The 19,021-nt window shown below is 34.8% G+C and overlaps 1 protein-coding gene across 1 annotated transcript in view; it reads right to left on the reverse strand.

Annotated features, from left to right (window-relative positions):
• LOC112995239 (YTH N6-methyladenosine RNA binding protein C2) overlaps nucleotides 1–19,021 on the reverse strand; it is a 33,739-nt gene that overhangs the window by 12,193 nt on the left and 2,525 nt on the right. The window contains exons 3-23 of the mRNA XM_026120104.2: nucleotides 17,769–17,965; nucleotides 16,377–16,576; nucleotides 15,659–15,825; nucleotides 13,581–13,683; nucleotides 12,227–12,383; nucleotides 11,084–11,191; nucleotides 9,812–9,960; nucleotides 9,363–9,498; nucleotides 8,867–8,993; nucleotides 7,744–7,809; nucleotides 6,670–6,848; nucleotides 6,371–6,467; nucleotides 6,199–6,286; nucleotides 6,031–6,111; nucleotides 5,012–5,094; nucleotides 3,812–3,917; nucleotides 3,573–3,692; nucleotides 2,975–3,247; nucleotides 2,344–2,470; nucleotides 1,617–1,822; nucleotides 957–1,152 (exon numbers count right to left, since the gene is read on the reverse strand). Coding sequence (XP_025975889.2) covers nucleotides 957–1,152; nucleotides 1,617–1,822; nucleotides 2,344–2,470; nucleotides 2,975–3,247; nucleotides 3,573–3,692; nucleotides 3,812–3,917; nucleotides 5,012–5,094; nucleotides 6,031–6,111; nucleotides 6,199–6,286; nucleotides 6,371–6,467; nucleotides 6,670–6,848; nucleotides 7,744–7,809; nucleotides 8,867–8,993; nucleotides 9,363–9,498; nucleotides 9,812–9,960; nucleotides 11,084–11,191; nucleotides 12,227–12,383; nucleotides 13,581–13,683; nucleotides 15,659–15,825; nucleotides 16,377–16,576; nucleotides 17,769–17,965 — 2,966 coding nt within the window. The remainder of the gene's footprint in view (nucleotides 1–956; nucleotides 1,153–1,616; nucleotides 1,823–2,343; nucleotides 2,471–2,974; nucleotides 3,248–3,572; nucleotides 3,693–3,811; nucleotides 3,918–5,011; nucleotides 5,095–6,030; nucleotides 6,112–6,198; nucleotides 6,287–6,370; nucleotides 6,468–6,669; nucleotides 6,849–7,743; nucleotides 7,810–8,866; nucleotides 8,994–9,362; nucleotides 9,499–9,811; nucleotides 9,961–11,083; nucleotides 11,192–12,226; nucleotides 12,384–13,580; nucleotides 13,684–15,658; nucleotides 15,826–16,376; nucleotides 16,577–17,768; nucleotides 17,966–19,021) is intronic.

Genomic DNA, 19,021 nt, shown 5'->3' on the forward strand with positions numbered 1-19,021 from the left:
CTTCTATAAACCTATTGCTTTATTTTTTATAACCCAGCATGCTACTGGAAGGTTCTCAAATTAGGCATAACACAGAAGAATTATTCATATATTCTCCATGGACTTCAACACCAGTTCATTTGTTCACAAAACCCTTATCTGGTTAGCTAACTTCAGATATGTGAAAGCAAAACTGATTCTGTCCATCAAGGACCCTGATGGTTTATTTGCTGTGTCTCCACAAATAGATAAGGCAGTAAGAAAGAAGGTGAAAGAACAAAATTAAAAGAAAGAAGAGGAAAGAATAGAAGACCGTTGTTGTATTTCAACAACCTTATACTAGAGAAAGCTGAGACTTCAGGCATTAATGCACTAACGATATCCATGTGAATCAGGCTTGGCTCAAGTAATAAAGATGGAGGTAAAGGAAACAATACTTGAAGAAAAAAAATTTCAGGGAAGATTATGATCACTAATGAAACACAGGTACAACACAGGAACTACCGCTCCCCTGGCATGATCCATTAACATCTACCCAAAAAAACCCAAAACAAAACAAAAAAAATCAACTCTTCAACTCGTACAGGTCTACTCTAGACTATGACTGTAGATCACTATCCTCGTCATAACTGTTTCATAACCTTCATATATGACAGAACACTAAAGGAATACAAGATCAGGGGTGGGGATCCTTTCTGATGATACTGTTGAAGAATTAAGTTCCTAATTTTGTATTTTTCATTATTTACCTTGTCAATAGTAAAAAGTTAAATTCAACAGAATCAAAATGCAGTACTTAAAACTATTCGTATATAACTTATTACAGGGCCAGTAAGCTATTCAACAGCTGCAAGAACTCTGGTGTTGTAGCTTTGAGATTTAGAAAATATATATATTAAATACTCTGGAAAAATAAGCCTTCTATATCACATACTACTGCATATCAGCAGATTATATATATACACATATATACATACCTCGAAAGGATGAAGGCTCCTGCAAAGCATTACTTGGTAACCTAGCTGGTCCGCAGAAGAGTGACACCGTGACAGGTGTTACAACTGAACAACATCTGATATTTGCTATCCTGTGAGCCCTTGTCATTTCATCATATATAAGCCAGTCTGTAGGGAGTGCCTGAATGGCTGCAGCATGCCCGTTTGCTGGAGGAATCTGTGCAAAAGCAATTAAGACTTCAGGCTGTTTTACCTTTTACTTGAAATTAAAAAAGTGAGTGAGCATGTGAATAAAATACCTTGAAGCCAAATATTTTGCTTAAAAAAAACCAAACAAACTAAAAATCACTGTTTCAGAGCAGAACCCCTTCTTTCTATCAGCAGGATCACTGCATCTTCAAAACAGTTTCATAACTATTTTTTTTACCACTTTGTCTTGTTCTACACAAGCAGAGGACTAACTGAAGTAAGTTCTGATGAAACAATACTGTAAAAATAAACTGACTCCAATTCTTTATTTCAGCAATTGAAGGAAAAAATGTTTTGTAAAAAGTAGTGTCTACACATGCACATGCTGCCTTTAAAGTACCGACTACTATGAAGACAAATTTTTAAAAATTTCATAAGCTTGTTAGAAGACTCTGCTCTTGTTTGTGGACTATAAATTTGAAAAGATTTTACCTTTTTATACTGAGGTTGGCTAAGAACAGAGGTAGGATGAAACCGTACTTTCTTCTCCTTTGGTCCAGTCAAAATGAGGCTTTCTCTGTCCACATGCACTAGATTTGGATACATCCCAGCCACTAAGGCACCTTTAACTACAGCCCAGTTTTCAGAGTTAGTGTTAACATCTCTGATATCACCTCCTCCTCTGGCTCTCACAAAACCTGAACAAGGAAGAAGACAAAGATGTGTTATAGTGGACTTCATACTCTCTTTCTTCTCAAAATCCTGTTGAGAACCAAAGTGAAATAAAATACAAATTTGCTGCATTTTTCACACTGCCAACCTTACTACCACCAAGAAAAAAAACATTAGATTGAGATCCTTCTAAATAATGAGTTTTACTACCGTAAAATACTTACTTGTACAGCACAAAGACTTTTCACACAGAAATAATTTAATAGAACATAAGAATCCAAGAAAACTAATCTTGCACTACGAAAGCTAGCGAAACACAGAACAATGAGGGTGCTTTCAGTTAGATCAGCATCTGATTCTGTTCCCCAGCAACACTACTTCAGTCTAGAATCTGCATCCTGCCTAGAATGAATGTGTACCAGTCAGAACGTGTATCAGTCTATTCCAAATCAAGGAAAAGAACTGACACCAGTGAACACTGTTCTTGTTTACATTCATACTAGGCTGGACTCCAAACCTATGCTAAGGTTTTCTATGAGCTATTTACCTGAAGCTCTGAGCTGACCAAGCAACTGTGTTCTCATTCCTATGATGATTTCCATGGTGGCTTGAGAAAGAAAGTTCTTTTCACAGAAGGCTCTCTCCCAGCCATCACTCCGTGCCTTCTGCCATGCCTGTAAACAGTGTTTTTACATTTGTCTATAAATTTGATTAACTAAAAAACAAAAATGCACTTTTTGTTTAAGTACAGTGAAATTTACGTCAATAAAGTGAAGACAAAACCCGTATTTGAAAACGGATATATATATCAAACCAGATTTATTCTGCTCAACTAAAAGTTATCTTTATCCATATCTTTAAATTAACATAAAGTATCTCCACGTTATTTTATAGCCTATCACACCGATAACTTAAAATGACATCTTGTCATAACATTCAGAGTTTAGCTAGGCTAGCAAGTAATATAGTAAAAATAAAATTAATGTGAAAAAACATTTCCTAAAGATAAAATTGTTAGTGAGTTCAATAAACAGGAAAGCCACTAGGCAAAAAATAAAGTTTCTTCTCTGAAGAATTAATTATAGTCTATCTATTCTATATCCAGCTCTGTAGGTACACCATTTCCTTTGATATGAAATCTACGGTGATTAGTACTCTTTCTGAAGATGAAATAATACCTGGAAAGCCCTGAGAAGTGCCATATGGTCACTAAATGTTCCTGCAGTAAAACGTTTTCTACACAGCATGGCTGCACGCTTTTGAGATGCCTGCGTAGGTAGGACAAAAGGGTCTCGATAGGCAAGAGTGCAAGCAATGGTAAGAATAGGATCCAGGCACTTCAAAACAACAGCACACAACACCATTTTACCAAGGTGTGGCTCTACTGGTAAATCAGCCAGATGATAACCAAGTTCGGTGAGATCTTCCCAAGTATCCATAGCATCTATTGTCTGATTTAAAAAGAGAGAGAAAGGGGGAAAAATGAGTCTACAACAAAAGCAGAAAGGAAATTGATATAAGACATTAACTAGATTAGTTGCCAAACACTAAGAACGCAAGTCAAACTGTGTGAAGCTTGAGATGAGAGTTTTAGGCAGTCTCTCTCCCCTTAACAAGAAGGCATCTGTCCACATGACAAAATTGAAACAAAAACCCAAAGCATCCCTGAGTGACTAAACAACAAAGTCTCGCTACACGTAAAACAGAGAAAGACATATTGACACACCACAGACAGAAACAAATACAATTCCCATATAAATCTATTCCATTGCTGACCTTAAGCATTTGCACAGCATTTCTCACAATTAAAGCTGGTGGAGGATCTGGAGCTTTCATGAGAAAGTCAGCAATTGGGCAATTAATTGGAGCCAGCAATTTTGTGTGCAAACAAAGTTCCTATAAGTTAGAAAACAAAGAACTCGTTAACATTGTGCAAAAATCAGTATTTTGTAGTTAATAATATGGTGTGGTGATACTACATAAAAAAAAGGTATGCTTTATAATCAAATGTGTACCTGAAGTGGCATTCTTAGAAGTTCTGGAGTCTGAAATTCCAACATATTCTGAAACCGGAGCTTGCTGAAGAGACGGAAACAGACTCCAGGCCGACAGCGACCAGCCCTTGAAAATAAAATATTAAACGTTGATAAAACAAAACCAAAAAAACCCAACTCATTTGTAGTTATTTTAGGTAAAAAACAAAAAACAAAAAACAAATTCATACTGGGACATAGAAGCAGGTTTAATGCAAAGATAATTTTGTCATTAAGCATAAGCCCCACACATGAAGTGAGATTTTTCTAGTAAATGGATTATTTTTGATAATATGGAAGTTTGTTATTATAACTTTACTCCAACACCAGAAGATCTGGAGAAACAAAAAGAAGTCCTATTTAAACAGGTCTGGGTTTTTTGCTAACATAAGATCAATCCAAATCTCGCTGTCCTTTCTTGTAAGGAAGGTAAGTAGTAAACTTCATTTCTTCCGAATTTGGAGCAGAATTTGGAGCAGAATTTGGAGCAGAATGAAGTTATTTCAGGAGTAAAAGGCAGACAACTTAAAGGGGAAGGGACAGAGACAGCAAATGCTCACGTGCACACCCAAATTCCTGCAGGTTAATACTGACATTACAGCAGCAAACATGGGTACTTGTCACTACGTAATCTCTTAGCCCTCACCCAGGGTTGATAAGAATATGATAAAGGCCTATAAGGTCATGAACAGTTTGTAGAAGTGTGAATAAGGAATGACTTCTTTATCTCTTCTAATCTGGGGATGAACAGGGATCAAAAACTAGCAAAAGGCAGCTATCTGCCCACAGAGATAAGCTGTGTAACACCGTCTAATTGGATATTGCATGTGCTATGCATGAGGAAGAGGAAAATGAATATATCCATTTAAAAAATTTTTCGAGAAAACAGATCCAAAGGGGGGGGGGGGAGGGGGAAAACATTCATACATAAAACAAGATTTGAAAAATCCTCAAATCAGTTTTTTAGGACTTGGGGAATTCCAACAAAGTACACGCTGACCCTCTATCCTCTCACTCTTCCACAAGGAATTAGTATTGGCCATTGCCAGACAGGAAACTGATAGACAGGAAACAGATTAGTGATGTGATCCAGTGTGGCTGCTCTTACTTTGTAGACTTTATTTTAAGCATACAAGATGACAGATGTTTGCAAAAGAAAATTCAATATGAACCATTTATTACCTGCCTTTTCTCTGGATAGCACTGGCTTTCGAAATCCACACCATTTTTAACATGGTGACACAATTCAGTGCATCAAAAGACTTCTATAACAGAAAAGTAAAGAACAAAAAAAATAAGATTTAATAAGGTATATGAAATAAGAGATACTAATGACTTAGCTCATCAAAACAAGTTCTCTAAAAATAAAAATAGCAGCAGCAGCAGCTTCTGACACAAGGGTACGTTTTAAAGCAGTTCAGTTTCGAGTGAATTTATGCTCTCTTCTTTGTAATATGTTTGTACTATACAGTTTTCTAAATCAGAAGTTTTCCAAATCACAAGTTTTCCAGTCAATAAGTAATTTGTAACATGGATTTTGTTTTGCAGTATCACAAACAAAGCAAAAATATGTTATTATATGCAATAATGTTTTCTTCTTCGCCACATTTGGAAATTATTTCCCAGTTTTCTTAAATTTGGTGCAAAAATACAAAACACAATTGTATTACCAGGAGAATTTGAAAAATGTAACGAACATACATACTCTGAAATTCAGTTTGATTTTCTAAGCCATACCCTAGGTCTTAAAAATGTCTCATTACTGTATGTTATCTCATGTTTCCTGTACAAATAATTAGGGAAGTGCCATTCAACACTGTTGTCAAAAAACAAAGCTTAAAAACTTAGCTATGGATTAGATCTAGTCTGGATACAGTAACAGGACAGAGAGAACTCCCAGCTTTCTCTGACTTAGAAAGAGGGAGGTCTAAACAGCTGGACATTCCTTGAAATTGAACAGAAGACTGCATTTTTAAAATCAGCCCGCAGCAGCTTTTCCAGGCTTTTAAGAGCTGGCTGTTTACAGTATTTGTCATAAAACAAACAGATGTCAAAACTGCTCATGAAGTTTTGTTACATGATATGTATTTCCAACATGTACTAACACTAAGCCTACTAATAAAAAAATCCTTCAAAGGTTATGTTTTTGTATTAGTATTTTAAAATAATATTAATCAAAAGGAAATTTGAGCCAACCATACCTCTTTCATCTTCCCTGAATCAATAACAAATACAACATCGTTGACTGTGATGCTGGTTTCTGCAATATTAGTAGAAAGAATCTGTAATTAAAAAAAAATTGTAGTAACTGTAGAAGCAAAAGACTATATAAATCAATGTAACATTGGAAAAAGTCATATGATACTTGCTATTTTGCGGATGCCAGAAGGTGGACTTTTAAGGACTTTCTTCTGATCTGAAGTCTGCATATTTGAATGAAGCATGAAAACCTGGTATCTAATGCAAGGCAGAAAACACTTTTTAAGCATCTTCACGAAAACAGTAAAAATTCAAGTCAACAAGATAAACTAGAGTTTTTACCTGTGAGCATTATCAGCAAATCTTTTGTCATCGAAAAGAATACGGTCTCGCAGGCTAACTATCTCATCATATCCTGGAAGAAATATTAAAATCGCTCCTAAGGGAGGAAAAAAAAAGTTTGCATATAGAGTTAAATAACAAACTCACTTCGAGTATACAAAGTACACAAGTATACTTAAGAACCATGTATATCAGCACCCAAAAGATTTTACCATTTTGGTATTACTGAACAGATAACACAATCTATCAGCAAAAGCTTAACCTACAGCAATTTATTAGAAGTGTGTATATATACTTACCAGCATCACAACTATGACAGATGTTGTAAAGTAAGTGCATAGTCAGATCCAGATCCACTTTCTCATCATCAAAACTGTGATGATAAGCTTTCAACAATTCTCTGTCCTCTGCGCTGAGGTCACTGCCACTTGTTTGGACCAGGGAACTTTCATCCAGATTTCCAAACTCCAGTGACGCACTAGAATATATAAATACACAGGCCAAATTTAGATCAAGACTGACACGATTACTATGCCCAATTTCAGTATGAAATATTTAAAATGTAGCAGCACCTCCACAACACTATTACTGCTCAGTGACTTAAGTGCTAATCCAGCAAAGCATTCGACTTGAATGTTTAGCATTAACTTTAATCATCTTATACTTCATTGAAACGCAATAGAAAGCAATCCTGAAAGAACTGAAAGTATAAACGACACTTTATCGTTTAAAGGGAAAATCCTAAAAAGAAACATGTATTTTCTAACTACTTTCTGCCACGTAAGTATAAGCAGGTACTATACTAACAAAAACTACACTAAGAGAAATTATAACAAAATAGGACTCTACAGAGTCATAACTATTACCTGTAAGTTAATCAAAAAAAAATTCTTTAATGTTTTAATGGATGTATTGCTCATCTGTAATATTTCTTTTAGTATAGATACATCATGTATTGACAATACACATACACCAAACACACTACAGAAGATAGATTTGCTCCATTTTATTACAAAGCCTTAATTTGGGAACATGGTAGCACTTTAACTACAGAACAGCTATCGTCACCACACAGGTAGGCAAGATGTGGTTATAATAACTTAGCCTAGATGTGGACATTCTTCTCAGGGAAGAAGATCAATGTAAATGACGTAAAAGAGGTCCTAACCATTAGAACTATATACATCCTAGGACCTATGCCATCCTAATCACTATGATACTGAATACGAAACAAACTGTTGAGTAATAACAGTATATTTTGAAAATGTTCCTATGCCCATAAATCTAGCTATTTTTAGACCATTCTGGTTAAAAGGCAGCAAAATGCAAATTGACATTCTCCATGTTATTCCTGCAGAGTAATTATAGCTTACCTGTAGGATTCCAAAAGATCAATAACCTCTGTCTGTCCAAAGTGCTTAGCCCAGTCCAAAGGCATCCTGAAAGAGTTACATAGCGATCTTATTCCTCTCTTCAAAAGATGCATATAAATACTACATTATGTCAGGAGACAACTGATACAGTGCACTTTTTCCTAACAATTTCTGCATTATGCTTTAATCAGTTACTGCTGGACCTGAAACATCCCATTTCCACATGCATAAAAGAGTATAATAAATAGCTACATGATTTTTAGGCAGCTACAATTCTCTACCAAGTAAGAATACACACAGTGTGCAGAAATACCTGCAAACGTGCAGGGAGAAAAGGGTGGGGGAGAAGGAATTTGCCAATTCCTTAAAGAAAAGCAACAACAACAAAAAACAAAGTGCAAAAGCAAGCCATGCTTTTTGCAGCACCCTTTCACTAGTACCCAGAAGTCATCCTAAAAAGTCACACCCCAGAAGTTTTCTACAGTAACGTGTTTTCTCGTTTGTTTCATGCCTAATGGACGTTACCCCCTCACAATGCAGATCATTCTGTTCCCCTCTCTGATTGTATTCCTTTCCAAGTTTTTTTTTTTTTTTAAGTGGTATAACCAAATATCAACCCCCTGGAATCCTAATTCTTTTCTTTCCATATTACAATAATTTAGAGTAATTCCATCTTATTTTTCTAACGAAATAATTAATGGTCAGAAAAATCTGATGCACAGATATTTTTATGTGACAAAAAATATTTATAGCTATACTACTGCAAAGGTCCTTGCAATTGTAGTATATTATTTTTTCAGTCCTATAGAGGTTACTCTCTTGTACTGCAAGTGGCCAAGCATTTTGGTTCTAATTCAGCAAACGCAGAAAGATTCCCATTTCTTTCCCAGTGTGTTAAACTGGATTCACTGAAAACAGAAGTGTATATCTCTATATTCAAAATTGTTTAATTAAAAATGTAATTACGGTTACAGAAAAGAATGATGAAACAAAAGTTAGAAATTTTTTAGCCTGTCAAAATGTGTTACTGCTTAAAGTATTCTGATAAGTTGGTAAATTAATTCATTCAGAAAATGTAATAGAAAACTTTCATTTCATATGAAGAAATATATCTTTTTTTTACCAGCCATTGGATGATTTGCAGTGGATATTTGCTCCCATACTGATCAGTTGCTCTACTTGACTCAAAAAGCCTCTCCCTGAAGCAATCATTAGTGCAGTCGCACTGGTTTCACTGTGCCTATAATCAACTGACAAGTAGAAAGAAGACAGCAAAAAACAATGCAAATGTTATCATTTCATCTAAATGTAATACAAATATGACTTGCAAAAGCCAGCCCAAACGGAATTTATTTCCTTACTCCATCCCACAGTTTATAATATTTTAGCACTATTTAAAAAAAAAATACTATAACACATCTGTCAATACTTCAGAACACATCCAATAATGAATAACTACACAATTCACTAATCCAAATCAAGCTATTCAGTTTTTCCAACTAGCATTAGAAATCAAAGGTAACACCAAATTTGAAACCGGAGATAATGACTTGAGTTTCTGTGGCTTCTTTGCCTAGTCCCCCAGCCTGTGTGGAATAAAATAAACGAAGGAAACCTACCACTGACATTTTCAGTTAAAATGAGATGAAACACCTGAGCAAAGGCATCAACATCTTTATGCAACCAGATGTCGGAAAGACAAGAATCCATTTCTTTTATTAGCCATGGTTCAAGGCAATTTACATCTTTTTCAGTCTAAAGAGAAAAAACAGCATTGAAAGATCAATCTGTTTTAAAAAGTTCTTTTGTCTCTTACTATATGCAGATACTTAAAACAATAGCTGTTATTTAAATCAACTAACTGCTACAAATGACTGTCATCATCATCTAATAAACAATACCTTGGTTATATTCTGGAACAGTTAAACTAATTAAGAAAACCTAATTTTTTAAAACATGTTAATACCCTCCTAGAAACTCAACAGGAGTAATGTCTCTATAAACCAGCTTTTAAGTGTTTACTAATATAATGTAAATCTAAATCTTTCCAACAAAAGGAAATGCTTACCAGTTGACTGAATACTGTGTCACCACCATCATCTAACAGATCATACTCTTCAGCCACACTTGGGACAGATCTTTGCCTCTGAGATTCTGGTTTGCTATTATTTTCTTGAGCAGAATACCACTCTGTAAGAGTGCTTTGCTGCTTTTCTTCTAGAATGCATAACATATTTCCAAAATAAAGTTTTAAAGTGATTTTAGTCATCCATTGCTTTCTGTTACAAAGTAGTAGTATTCTATTACGAGTAGTTAGACTGAGCCAAAGTTTTTATCTATTAAATCTTTCATTTATATTAGACTGGGACCAGTGTTCTAGATTAAAATTTCAGTGATTAAGGGCTCCCAAACTCCACCACTGCAAAGCTTTGCTTTAAGAGCAAGGCAAAAATATCATTTTGGCGCTAAAACCTCCTAAGTCTCCAGTACAACTCAGTACATTTAAAAGAGTTTTCTAAGTAAATAGTTGCTATAGAATTCTGAGTCTAGATTTTATTCCAGAAGTGAAAAACAAAAGAAGAGGAATGAAACAGCTCCTGCATAGAACAGCTAATTTTTCTGTACAAGCAGAAGAAACAGTAGAAGACATAGCAGTGCTTTAGCTGAACTTTTCCATCCACAGTAATCAAAGCTGAGCAGCATGATAACCATACAGTTAGGACTATGTTATATACACTGGGACCATTCTGCAATAGCTCTTAATTTAAAAAGTATGCTTCTTATGTTGTAAATTAGGAATACTTTTTTTCAAATACCATATCTACTTAATCAGTCTAAAGACAACTGTACTAAGTAGATTAATGTTTCTATTAAACACATTCATGCCTGAGAAATGCAGTGAAAAATGTTACCACTAGGAACCATTTCTGTGCAAGATGTCCAAAAAAAAAAAAAAAAATCCTGCCTGTATAACAGCTGCAGTTTAATTTGCATCCAAAAGTCATCATATAATAGTTTCTGCTTCTATGTCTTTCATGGGGGCAAAACACAAAATTATATTCCATTCTGCTCCATAATAATTAGGAAAAATAAAACAATATTTATCAGAGGCAAAAAATATCAGAGACAACTATCAAAAGAAAGTGAAAATATTTCATTTTTACCTAATATACTTCAATAAGTAAATATTGAGAGCTTAAAGATACTTGCTTTCATCTCATCTTGTCTCAGCTAGTATTCTGTCTTTGGAATTTTACATACAGAATCACTATATTTAATTGTTCAAAGAATCAATGAGCCCCATTCCCTACCTGCCTCCAGCCCCCCAAAATATACCAACCTCGCTGTTTCTCCTTTTTGTACTTAACCATCTCTTTATTTGTATATCCAGTGGTTCGTAAAATGTCCTCCAGAAACATCTCTTTAACTTCAAAAGGTCTTCCTTGTACTGAAAATATAAATGATTCATACTATATTAGATATTCCCTGGGCCCATTGATAATCTTCATAAAAAACCCTGCAATTTAGTAGACATGAGAAATCAATTAAAATGGTTTAGTTTAAAAAATAACTATTACTTTCCTTGAAAAATCTTCTAAGAGTATCTTTATCAGGCATTTCTCTTCTTAACCTTACTGGACTGCAAAGCGAATTAACATTTAAAAAGGCAAATACCAGTTGGGTATATTGACTTTCACTAACCTCTTGAATTCTATTGAATAGATATACAGATTACAGATATAACAGTAATACAGCTTTTGTGCAAGATACCACAAAAAAGCTGAGGCTCTTATATTGAAATACTTTCTTTCAAGAGAAGTTTACAAGGAGATGCTTGCTTTACTGAATACTTCCTAACAAACGAAACATTCCAAATGGTCCGTATCTCCTAACAATTTACCTTGATTTCTTTTCTAATACACAGTATTGCTTGTTTCTAGACAACCTTTATGGACATTGATTCTTCTGCACAGGAAAATTTAATCTCTAGATTTTAATTTCTGCTCCCTTAGTAGACTTTTGAGATAGCTGGGTTGAAACCACCCAGGACCTTTATCTCCTCAGATAGGCCCAGAAGAACCAGCTTTGGTTCACATAATTTAGGAAGCTGTAAAGTGTGAGCTAGAATCTACTGGATTGAATTAATGAAGATCAGACTCTTGTAGATCCTGGGACATGGACCAGGGCCTCGAGATCAGGGCCTCAAGAACTTTTTCGTGCTCCTTGATCTGAACACCTACACAGGGGGAGGATTGGGAATCCCCACACTTATGGTACTTCCTGTGATAAAAACGCTTCACTCCGCTTTTGTTGTTTTTAACTGTTTGCAAGTATTTCAGAGAACACCATTGTTCTAACTCTGATTAACTTCATTCAATGTATTTACCATGTTCCCTTACTCAGAATGATTCGCTACGGTTTAGTAAGATTTATAAATCCTAGGCAAGTATAGTCAGATTTAAGAACTGACATAAATACTTACTGTGTATTATTGGACAACTTCCAAAATACCTAATAAAGAGATTAGCATCTAGAGCAGCACTAGAAAGAATTAGTTTTAAACCAGTCTGTTTTTGCAACACATCTCTCAGTTTTATTAACAAGAAATCACTGAATCTATCCCTCTCATGTACTTCATCCTAAAAGGAGGAAAAAAAAAAAAAAAAAGTCATCATGGATCCAGGATTACAACCTTTCAGAAATGTGAACTTTTTAACTAAAATACGTATTTTGTTGGTACATTACAGATGCATTAAATAGTAAATATCACTGGCTTTAAATAAGGATTTTTTTTTAATACCCGGAAGTCAAACTGTTTCAAAAAGTATCATAAAGATATCAGAGCAGACTGTGCTGTTAATGTACAAGCCACATATAGCTTGATTTCAGAGGCTGAAGTGAACTTCTGGAATTTTTCTAGTATTTATATTTGAATACATCTCATCTTTAACATACTGACACAAACTGCAATCCCACAAAACATATTTTAAGAAACTCAACTCAAACCTAACTTGTGTTAGAGAAACATGAGCTACCTCACAATTAGAAAGATTGCTTAGATCTGTTAGCCATGTACAAACTTAGCTCTCCTCAGTCATACGCCTTAATTGATGTTATCATCTTTGTCGCTGCATTCTTCTATTTTGTTTTACATTACGAACTTACAGAGTAGAGACCCAAATACAAGATTTTTAGACTGAAAGTTTGAGAATGTTTCATGCATTCTTGCCTGTTTCATTTTGGTACTTAAGCGACTAAAATTATGCTGTCTTCAGCAGTGGAGATCTTAATTTTGGCAAGGTGATAAATACTCTGGTCCCACTGACTTCTCAGACTCCACAGTGGGAGTATCCACATAATAAATCAACACCCTCAAGTAATTTACTGAAAATCAGACTGCTTATTATCTTGAAGACATTTGTGCAAACATGGACTTCAAAAATAAGTGCAAGACACAAGAAATTCTGACACGTTCACTTTGAATCATATCTACAAGATTCTCCCTAACACACTTCTGCTTTCTGACAGAGAATGTTGCAAACAACTTAGGGTTCTATTCTCCCCAACTGCATCATGATACCCAAAAATCAATTATCAGCATGAACCTAGGGGAAGTCAATAAAATTACTATTTTACAAAAAAACAAAACAAAACAAGTACATGTTATAAGAGACACCAGATAAGGACAAAAAAGAAAAAAAAGCCACTTTAATTCAGTTTCAGTCCAAACGAGAACATCTTAAATGCTCAACAAATTAATAAAGACCACCTAGAATATCATGTTACAATTATCAATATGTACCTGCTCCCCCTCACATGAAATACAAGATTCTTACCACAATAACATGTGTCACTGTTGATAGTGTGCTGTCTCCTGCCATTAGCGTGCGAAGTAGTACGCCGTTAGTGCAAAATGTTAACAATGTCTTCGGAGAAACCCTATTAAACAGTTCCCAAAGATATTTCAGTCCTTTGCACCATTTAGCTGTGTAATGTAAATACATGCTATCTTTGCTCTCTTTATTAAAAATTAAAGGATTTAATAGCTGCTCACCAGAAGGGGGATTAGATTACAGTTCTTTTACCAAAGAATTCAGGCTATGTGCTTTTAAAAAACGCCTATTCCCAGAGAGTTCCTAAAAAAATCTTACGGCTTATGTTCCAAAACTTCAGATGATGAATTTATTGACAAAGTCACATTCAAATTGAAATAAATAAAGAAAAAAAAAGAGTCTGGAGAGCCTGTGTTGCTTAATTTACTGGAAAAACAAGAAATCAGTGTGGACTGCTTTGCAAAAACTGGGCTCCCATTTTTCAACATATACTTCAACTGCAATATTTGTATTTGCCTATAATTGACTGGATGACATAAGATCAGCTGATATATCAATTTTTTCTTCAAGAATTTCAAAATCTGTAAAAGCTACTATTCTGGTAGCCATAGCAGAATTAGCTGTGCAAGTCAATACAAAGATTGTCACAACTTTCTCCAACACTGTCAGTTCGAGTTCTGAAAAGTTCCTTCATATGGTGCTCTACAGGTCTTTTCTTGAAGGCACAGGAACTCATTAAGTTATCATATGTACATTTCTTCCCAAGTTTGCAATTCATTCCTCCTTTCAAATTTCCTCCCAAATTTGAAGAATGTAATCAAGATGGAAATGCTTTACTTTTCCCATCTCTCATCTCTGCTCTTCCTCTCTAGCGGCCTCTTAGAGAAATCCTCATTGCTATCTAAGAGCTAATAAAAGTAAAAAGAAAAAAACCACACATACCAAACCCTCCTGTGTGACTGTAAACATTCCTATTCCCACCATTTTCACACAGCATTGGAAATATTCCCATCTCTCCCATTTACCCTTCCAAATACTATTAAGAAACCTATTAATTCCTCTTAAATAATATTTTCCACACTGCTTCTAGAGCTCATCCACTTTGATCTGACTTTTACTGGGTTCTTCTTCAGCTATCATAATACTTCCATATGTTAATCATCCACCTCATTTGCAATTCATCTTTAGTACCTCTTTAAATCCCTTCACAGGCTTGTGAGCTTTTATATGCATATTCAGATTCTTCTGTAACTTGGCTTTATTGTTCCATTGCATTTGTCTTCTTTTGTCTTCCTATTATCTTCACCCACACAAGCAACATAACCAGCCATACCCTTCGCTATCTTCTTCTCACTCATCTCCACACTGCTGCCCATTTGTGAAAATCCCATCAACTACACAGCTCAGTGAATCTAGAAATCCCACTCAATTTCAGACTTTCATCCATTCCCATTCTGCTTTAGGAAAATATTCCTAAAATGACCTAGAAATCTCTTTTTATATCACTTCATGCTTTAAAAATCAAAGAAAAAGTTGAAAAATAAACTAAGTTTAAACCAAACTAGATAGGTAGGTTACGCTCAAATTTACTGTTCACTTTCAAAGTTTTGTTTTTTTTCCTGTTAGATCTCCTATTAACTCTTGCGATATAGCTTTTGTTAGAGCATCCTGGTCCTCCTACCTGTCTCCAAAACTTGTATAACTAGAACCTATGCATTTTAAAAGGGGAAAAAAAAGGTGGGAAGAACAAAAAAAAGAGGAAAAAGTAGGCTTGATCTGCAAGTAATACAAGAATACCCCTTCCCACCCTCGCAAAAGCACAAGCTGAGTGAATGCTCCTGCAATTCATTTATGTAAGACAACCTACTACATGGAACTGCAAGTCTACAGGAGGAAAACTGTTTTCCATCCTTAAATATTCCATTACCTGAAATAACATATCCTATACTTTACAAACTAGGATGAACTCTTTGTTCATTTGAGCCTTTACTAGACTATATCCCAAATATACCGTACTTTAAAATGCACACAAGATGAAAGATCACACAGGATCAACCGACTTTAAGAAATATTGTTACTACCTGCTTTCTAATCGGATCTGATAACCAATTGTCTGGCCGATCTTTTCTCTTCTTTCTGCTGCCACTCTTTCAGCCACTGCAATAGCTGCCAAGCGTCTTGGCTGAGTGCAAAATATACGACAGGGAATTCCATTTTTGTAACAGTCATCAAGAAGGAACTGAGGAATCTACAAAAAAAGTCTGGATTTATTTTTTAGCGTGATAAAGTTATAGGTTTCTACCATAGTGAAGAAATTTAATTGCATTTCAGTATTACACACGTTGCAAAAGGATTCACGTAAGATTACTTTGTCAAATGTACTTGAAGGGGCAAAAAGATAGCAAAAATATATTTCTGATGTCAAGTTTAAGCTCCCTCACAAGCAAAAGTTGAAGCTTTTCCCTCCTTTTTCAGAGAAATCTTTAAAAAATACATTGAGAAGAAAACTGGAAGGAAAAGAGCTAAACAAAATGACAGCTATATTCCTTTAAATACTTTAAGTTATTTTAATGGAAAACTACATCAAAAAATTGTGCAGAACCATTTGCTCTTTTAATAAGTATCTGCTGGCTTAGTAATTCAAGAGCAAGAAAGTGAGTTTTATCAAAAATCAAGACTTTCTACTACAGGGAGGAAAAAAAGCTAGAAAGTTAGCATAAAGAAATCCTCTATTACAGAAATTACATTAGTTTTGAATAAATACTGGGGTTTTTTTATTATTTCATTTAAGTAACGTACTTGAGTAGTTTTTCCTGATCCAGTCTCTCCTACAATCAAAACAACTTTATTGTCCTTAATTATTTTTACGATTTCTTCCTGTTTTTCAAAAACTGGTAGCGATTGCCTGAAGGAATCAAACTCCGATTCCCCTCTTTTCACTGGAACCTGAGGGATACCGTTGTTAAGTCGTCCACTAGTCTTGCTCATTTCTCTGTTTTCTGAGAAGTTAACAATACATGTGAACAGACAGATACAAAAGGCACTATTACTGAATAATCCTAAAAAAAATGAACGTTCCTGACTTTATATGCATCACTATAAACAAAGTGATACACCCATGACACATTTAAAGAACACATTCATAGTAAGGTATCCTGTTGCTGTGCTTGAAATGAGTATTTTTCAAAGGAGTTATTACTTTTACAGCTATTTTGAGGGAAAAAAACCCCACCTTTCTCAAAACATTGCTCAGGAAGTCTAAAAACATTTATTATGCATCAAAAGCAAAAAGAAAGCTAGAAACTAAACTGGAGAAAAGCAGTCTGGCATATTTTCTTGGCCTTCATATCACTTTTACACATCTACACTTCCACAATTTGCCCAGAAAGAGTCACTCCATAGTTAAATAAACAACTTTTAATTTATTCCAAACTGACAAATACGTCTTTTCAGAAAAAATAACTTTACTGTAATTCATATTCCTCCTTTCACACTCCCAACTTCATTATCTCCTTTTAGTCTATCTTATATAGTCTGATGCTCTGGTCCAAATGATTTATCTTAAATAACACAAATTAATTATGCAGAATCTATACCCCTAGACCCACAATGTGCACCATCACGTATTAGAGAGTAATACATAAGTATTCAAAGAACCTGTAAGTCTTCAGAACTAGAGACTACTTCAAATTCAGTGTTAGTAAATACTATCCTAAAATTGTTTAATAATTATTTTTTAGAAAAATTAAAAGCTTGCTGTAAATTCAATTATATATGTGTAATGTGATCAACAGCTTAATACATTAAATTACAAGAAGCATTGTTGTGCCAAGAATGATGCAGACTAACAGATTAAAAGGACCAAAAACCATAAAAGTAATATCTGGGAGTAATGAAAAGATTAATTTTACATTCTTTATTAGTTTACACCTTCCCTTTCTAAGGAGCTGCTGTTAAGTACTTTTATTATTGTTTCTTCACTTCCACCTCAGAACTTGTAGGAATTCATATCTTTGAGAAACGTAATTTTCCAGCCAAATTTGGTTGGAACTGGCTAAAAGATTCAGAAGTAACTTGGCAGAAAAGGAGACATCAGAATGCGAGTGACATGATTGCTTACATTATAATTCCTCAGGAAAACATGTTTACAAGACCTCTGCAAGTCCTTATCAGAACATACACTGAACATACCGGCTTCAACAGCAAATGCATTTCCTCGCTCAGTCTTTGGTAGAAGTTCTGTCCGCTCTTTATTTGTGACGGGAAATCTCTGAATTAAGCTCCGCACAGCATGCTTCGTATTGGGAGTCAAACAGCAAGACATTACTGCATGGGCCAGTTCTGATCCATCTTTCTTCCTTACGGTCAGGTATCGATTTGCTCCTTTCCTGACAGGAAAATAAATTGTATATTATGAATAAGTAACCTGTGCACCTCTGTGTAATGGTATTTGACAAAAATTCTTTTTGACTACTTTAACATTATTTTCAAATAAAAAGTCATATCTAGAAACTTCCAAGTATAACGCACTGAAACATCTACCACCAAAACTGCACACCATTAACGTGAAGTAGTGCAGCAAAAACACTGGTGACTTCTGATGTCTAAATCCAGTACAGCTTTACAGTTAGGCCTCCATAACGTTACATTGTTCAGTTATCCTTTCTTTTAAAGGGCTATCATTGCATTTTTTTCCCAAAAGATAGTAGATAGCTCCATCACTCACTGTATCACTCAATAGTGACAGGTATTATACACAAGAACTTCTAGACAAATTTAAGAGACTTAGAGGCTGTTAAAAATCAACAAATAGAAGCAACAGAAAAATGACCTGCATTCTAGCCATATTCTAGTAATATGGTAATATAAACCTTAAGCAAATCCAGTAAAACAAACAAAAGGCACATACATTCCTATGATGTTCACTATCAAAGTAAGTTTTACAATTTAGAATTAGAGGCAACACATTTAATTATAAAACTTCAGTGTGAACAGTTACTGCTCATTTGTTCTAAAACTGAACTCTGATACTGAAATGCAAAGAACTGTTGTAAAAATGTCTGAAATCTAACTGATTTGTGCCTGGGCTACAATAACCTGTCAACACACTTTGAACATGACTTGTTAAGATAACAGCGTAAGTTCATACCAAGAATCAAACACCTTGCCTCTGACAGGGGTTAAAAGATTCACTGGTGGTAAAGTGGTGCACGCATGCTGCTTTCTAAACTACTGGCTTGTGTTCAGCTCCTTGCCAATACAAGATTTGATTTTAGAATTACAAAAATACTGAAGCTGAAACAGTGATCAAAAGAGCACATCTACGGAAAAGCTGTCAGGAAAGAAAAGAAACATACAGCAACACTTGTCCTGAGTATGGTCCTAGTCTTCAGTAGTTTTCATCTCAGCAGCTTCTTGTACACAACTATATGTACACTAACTCA

This window comes from Dromaius novaehollandiae, chromosome W (assembly GCF_036370855.1).
Source record: "Dromaius novaehollandiae isolate bDroNov1 chromosome W, bDroNov1.hap1, whole genome shotgun sequence".
NCBI lineage: Eukaryota > Metazoa > Chordata > Aves > Casuariiformes > Dromaiidae > Dromaius > Dromaius novaehollandiae.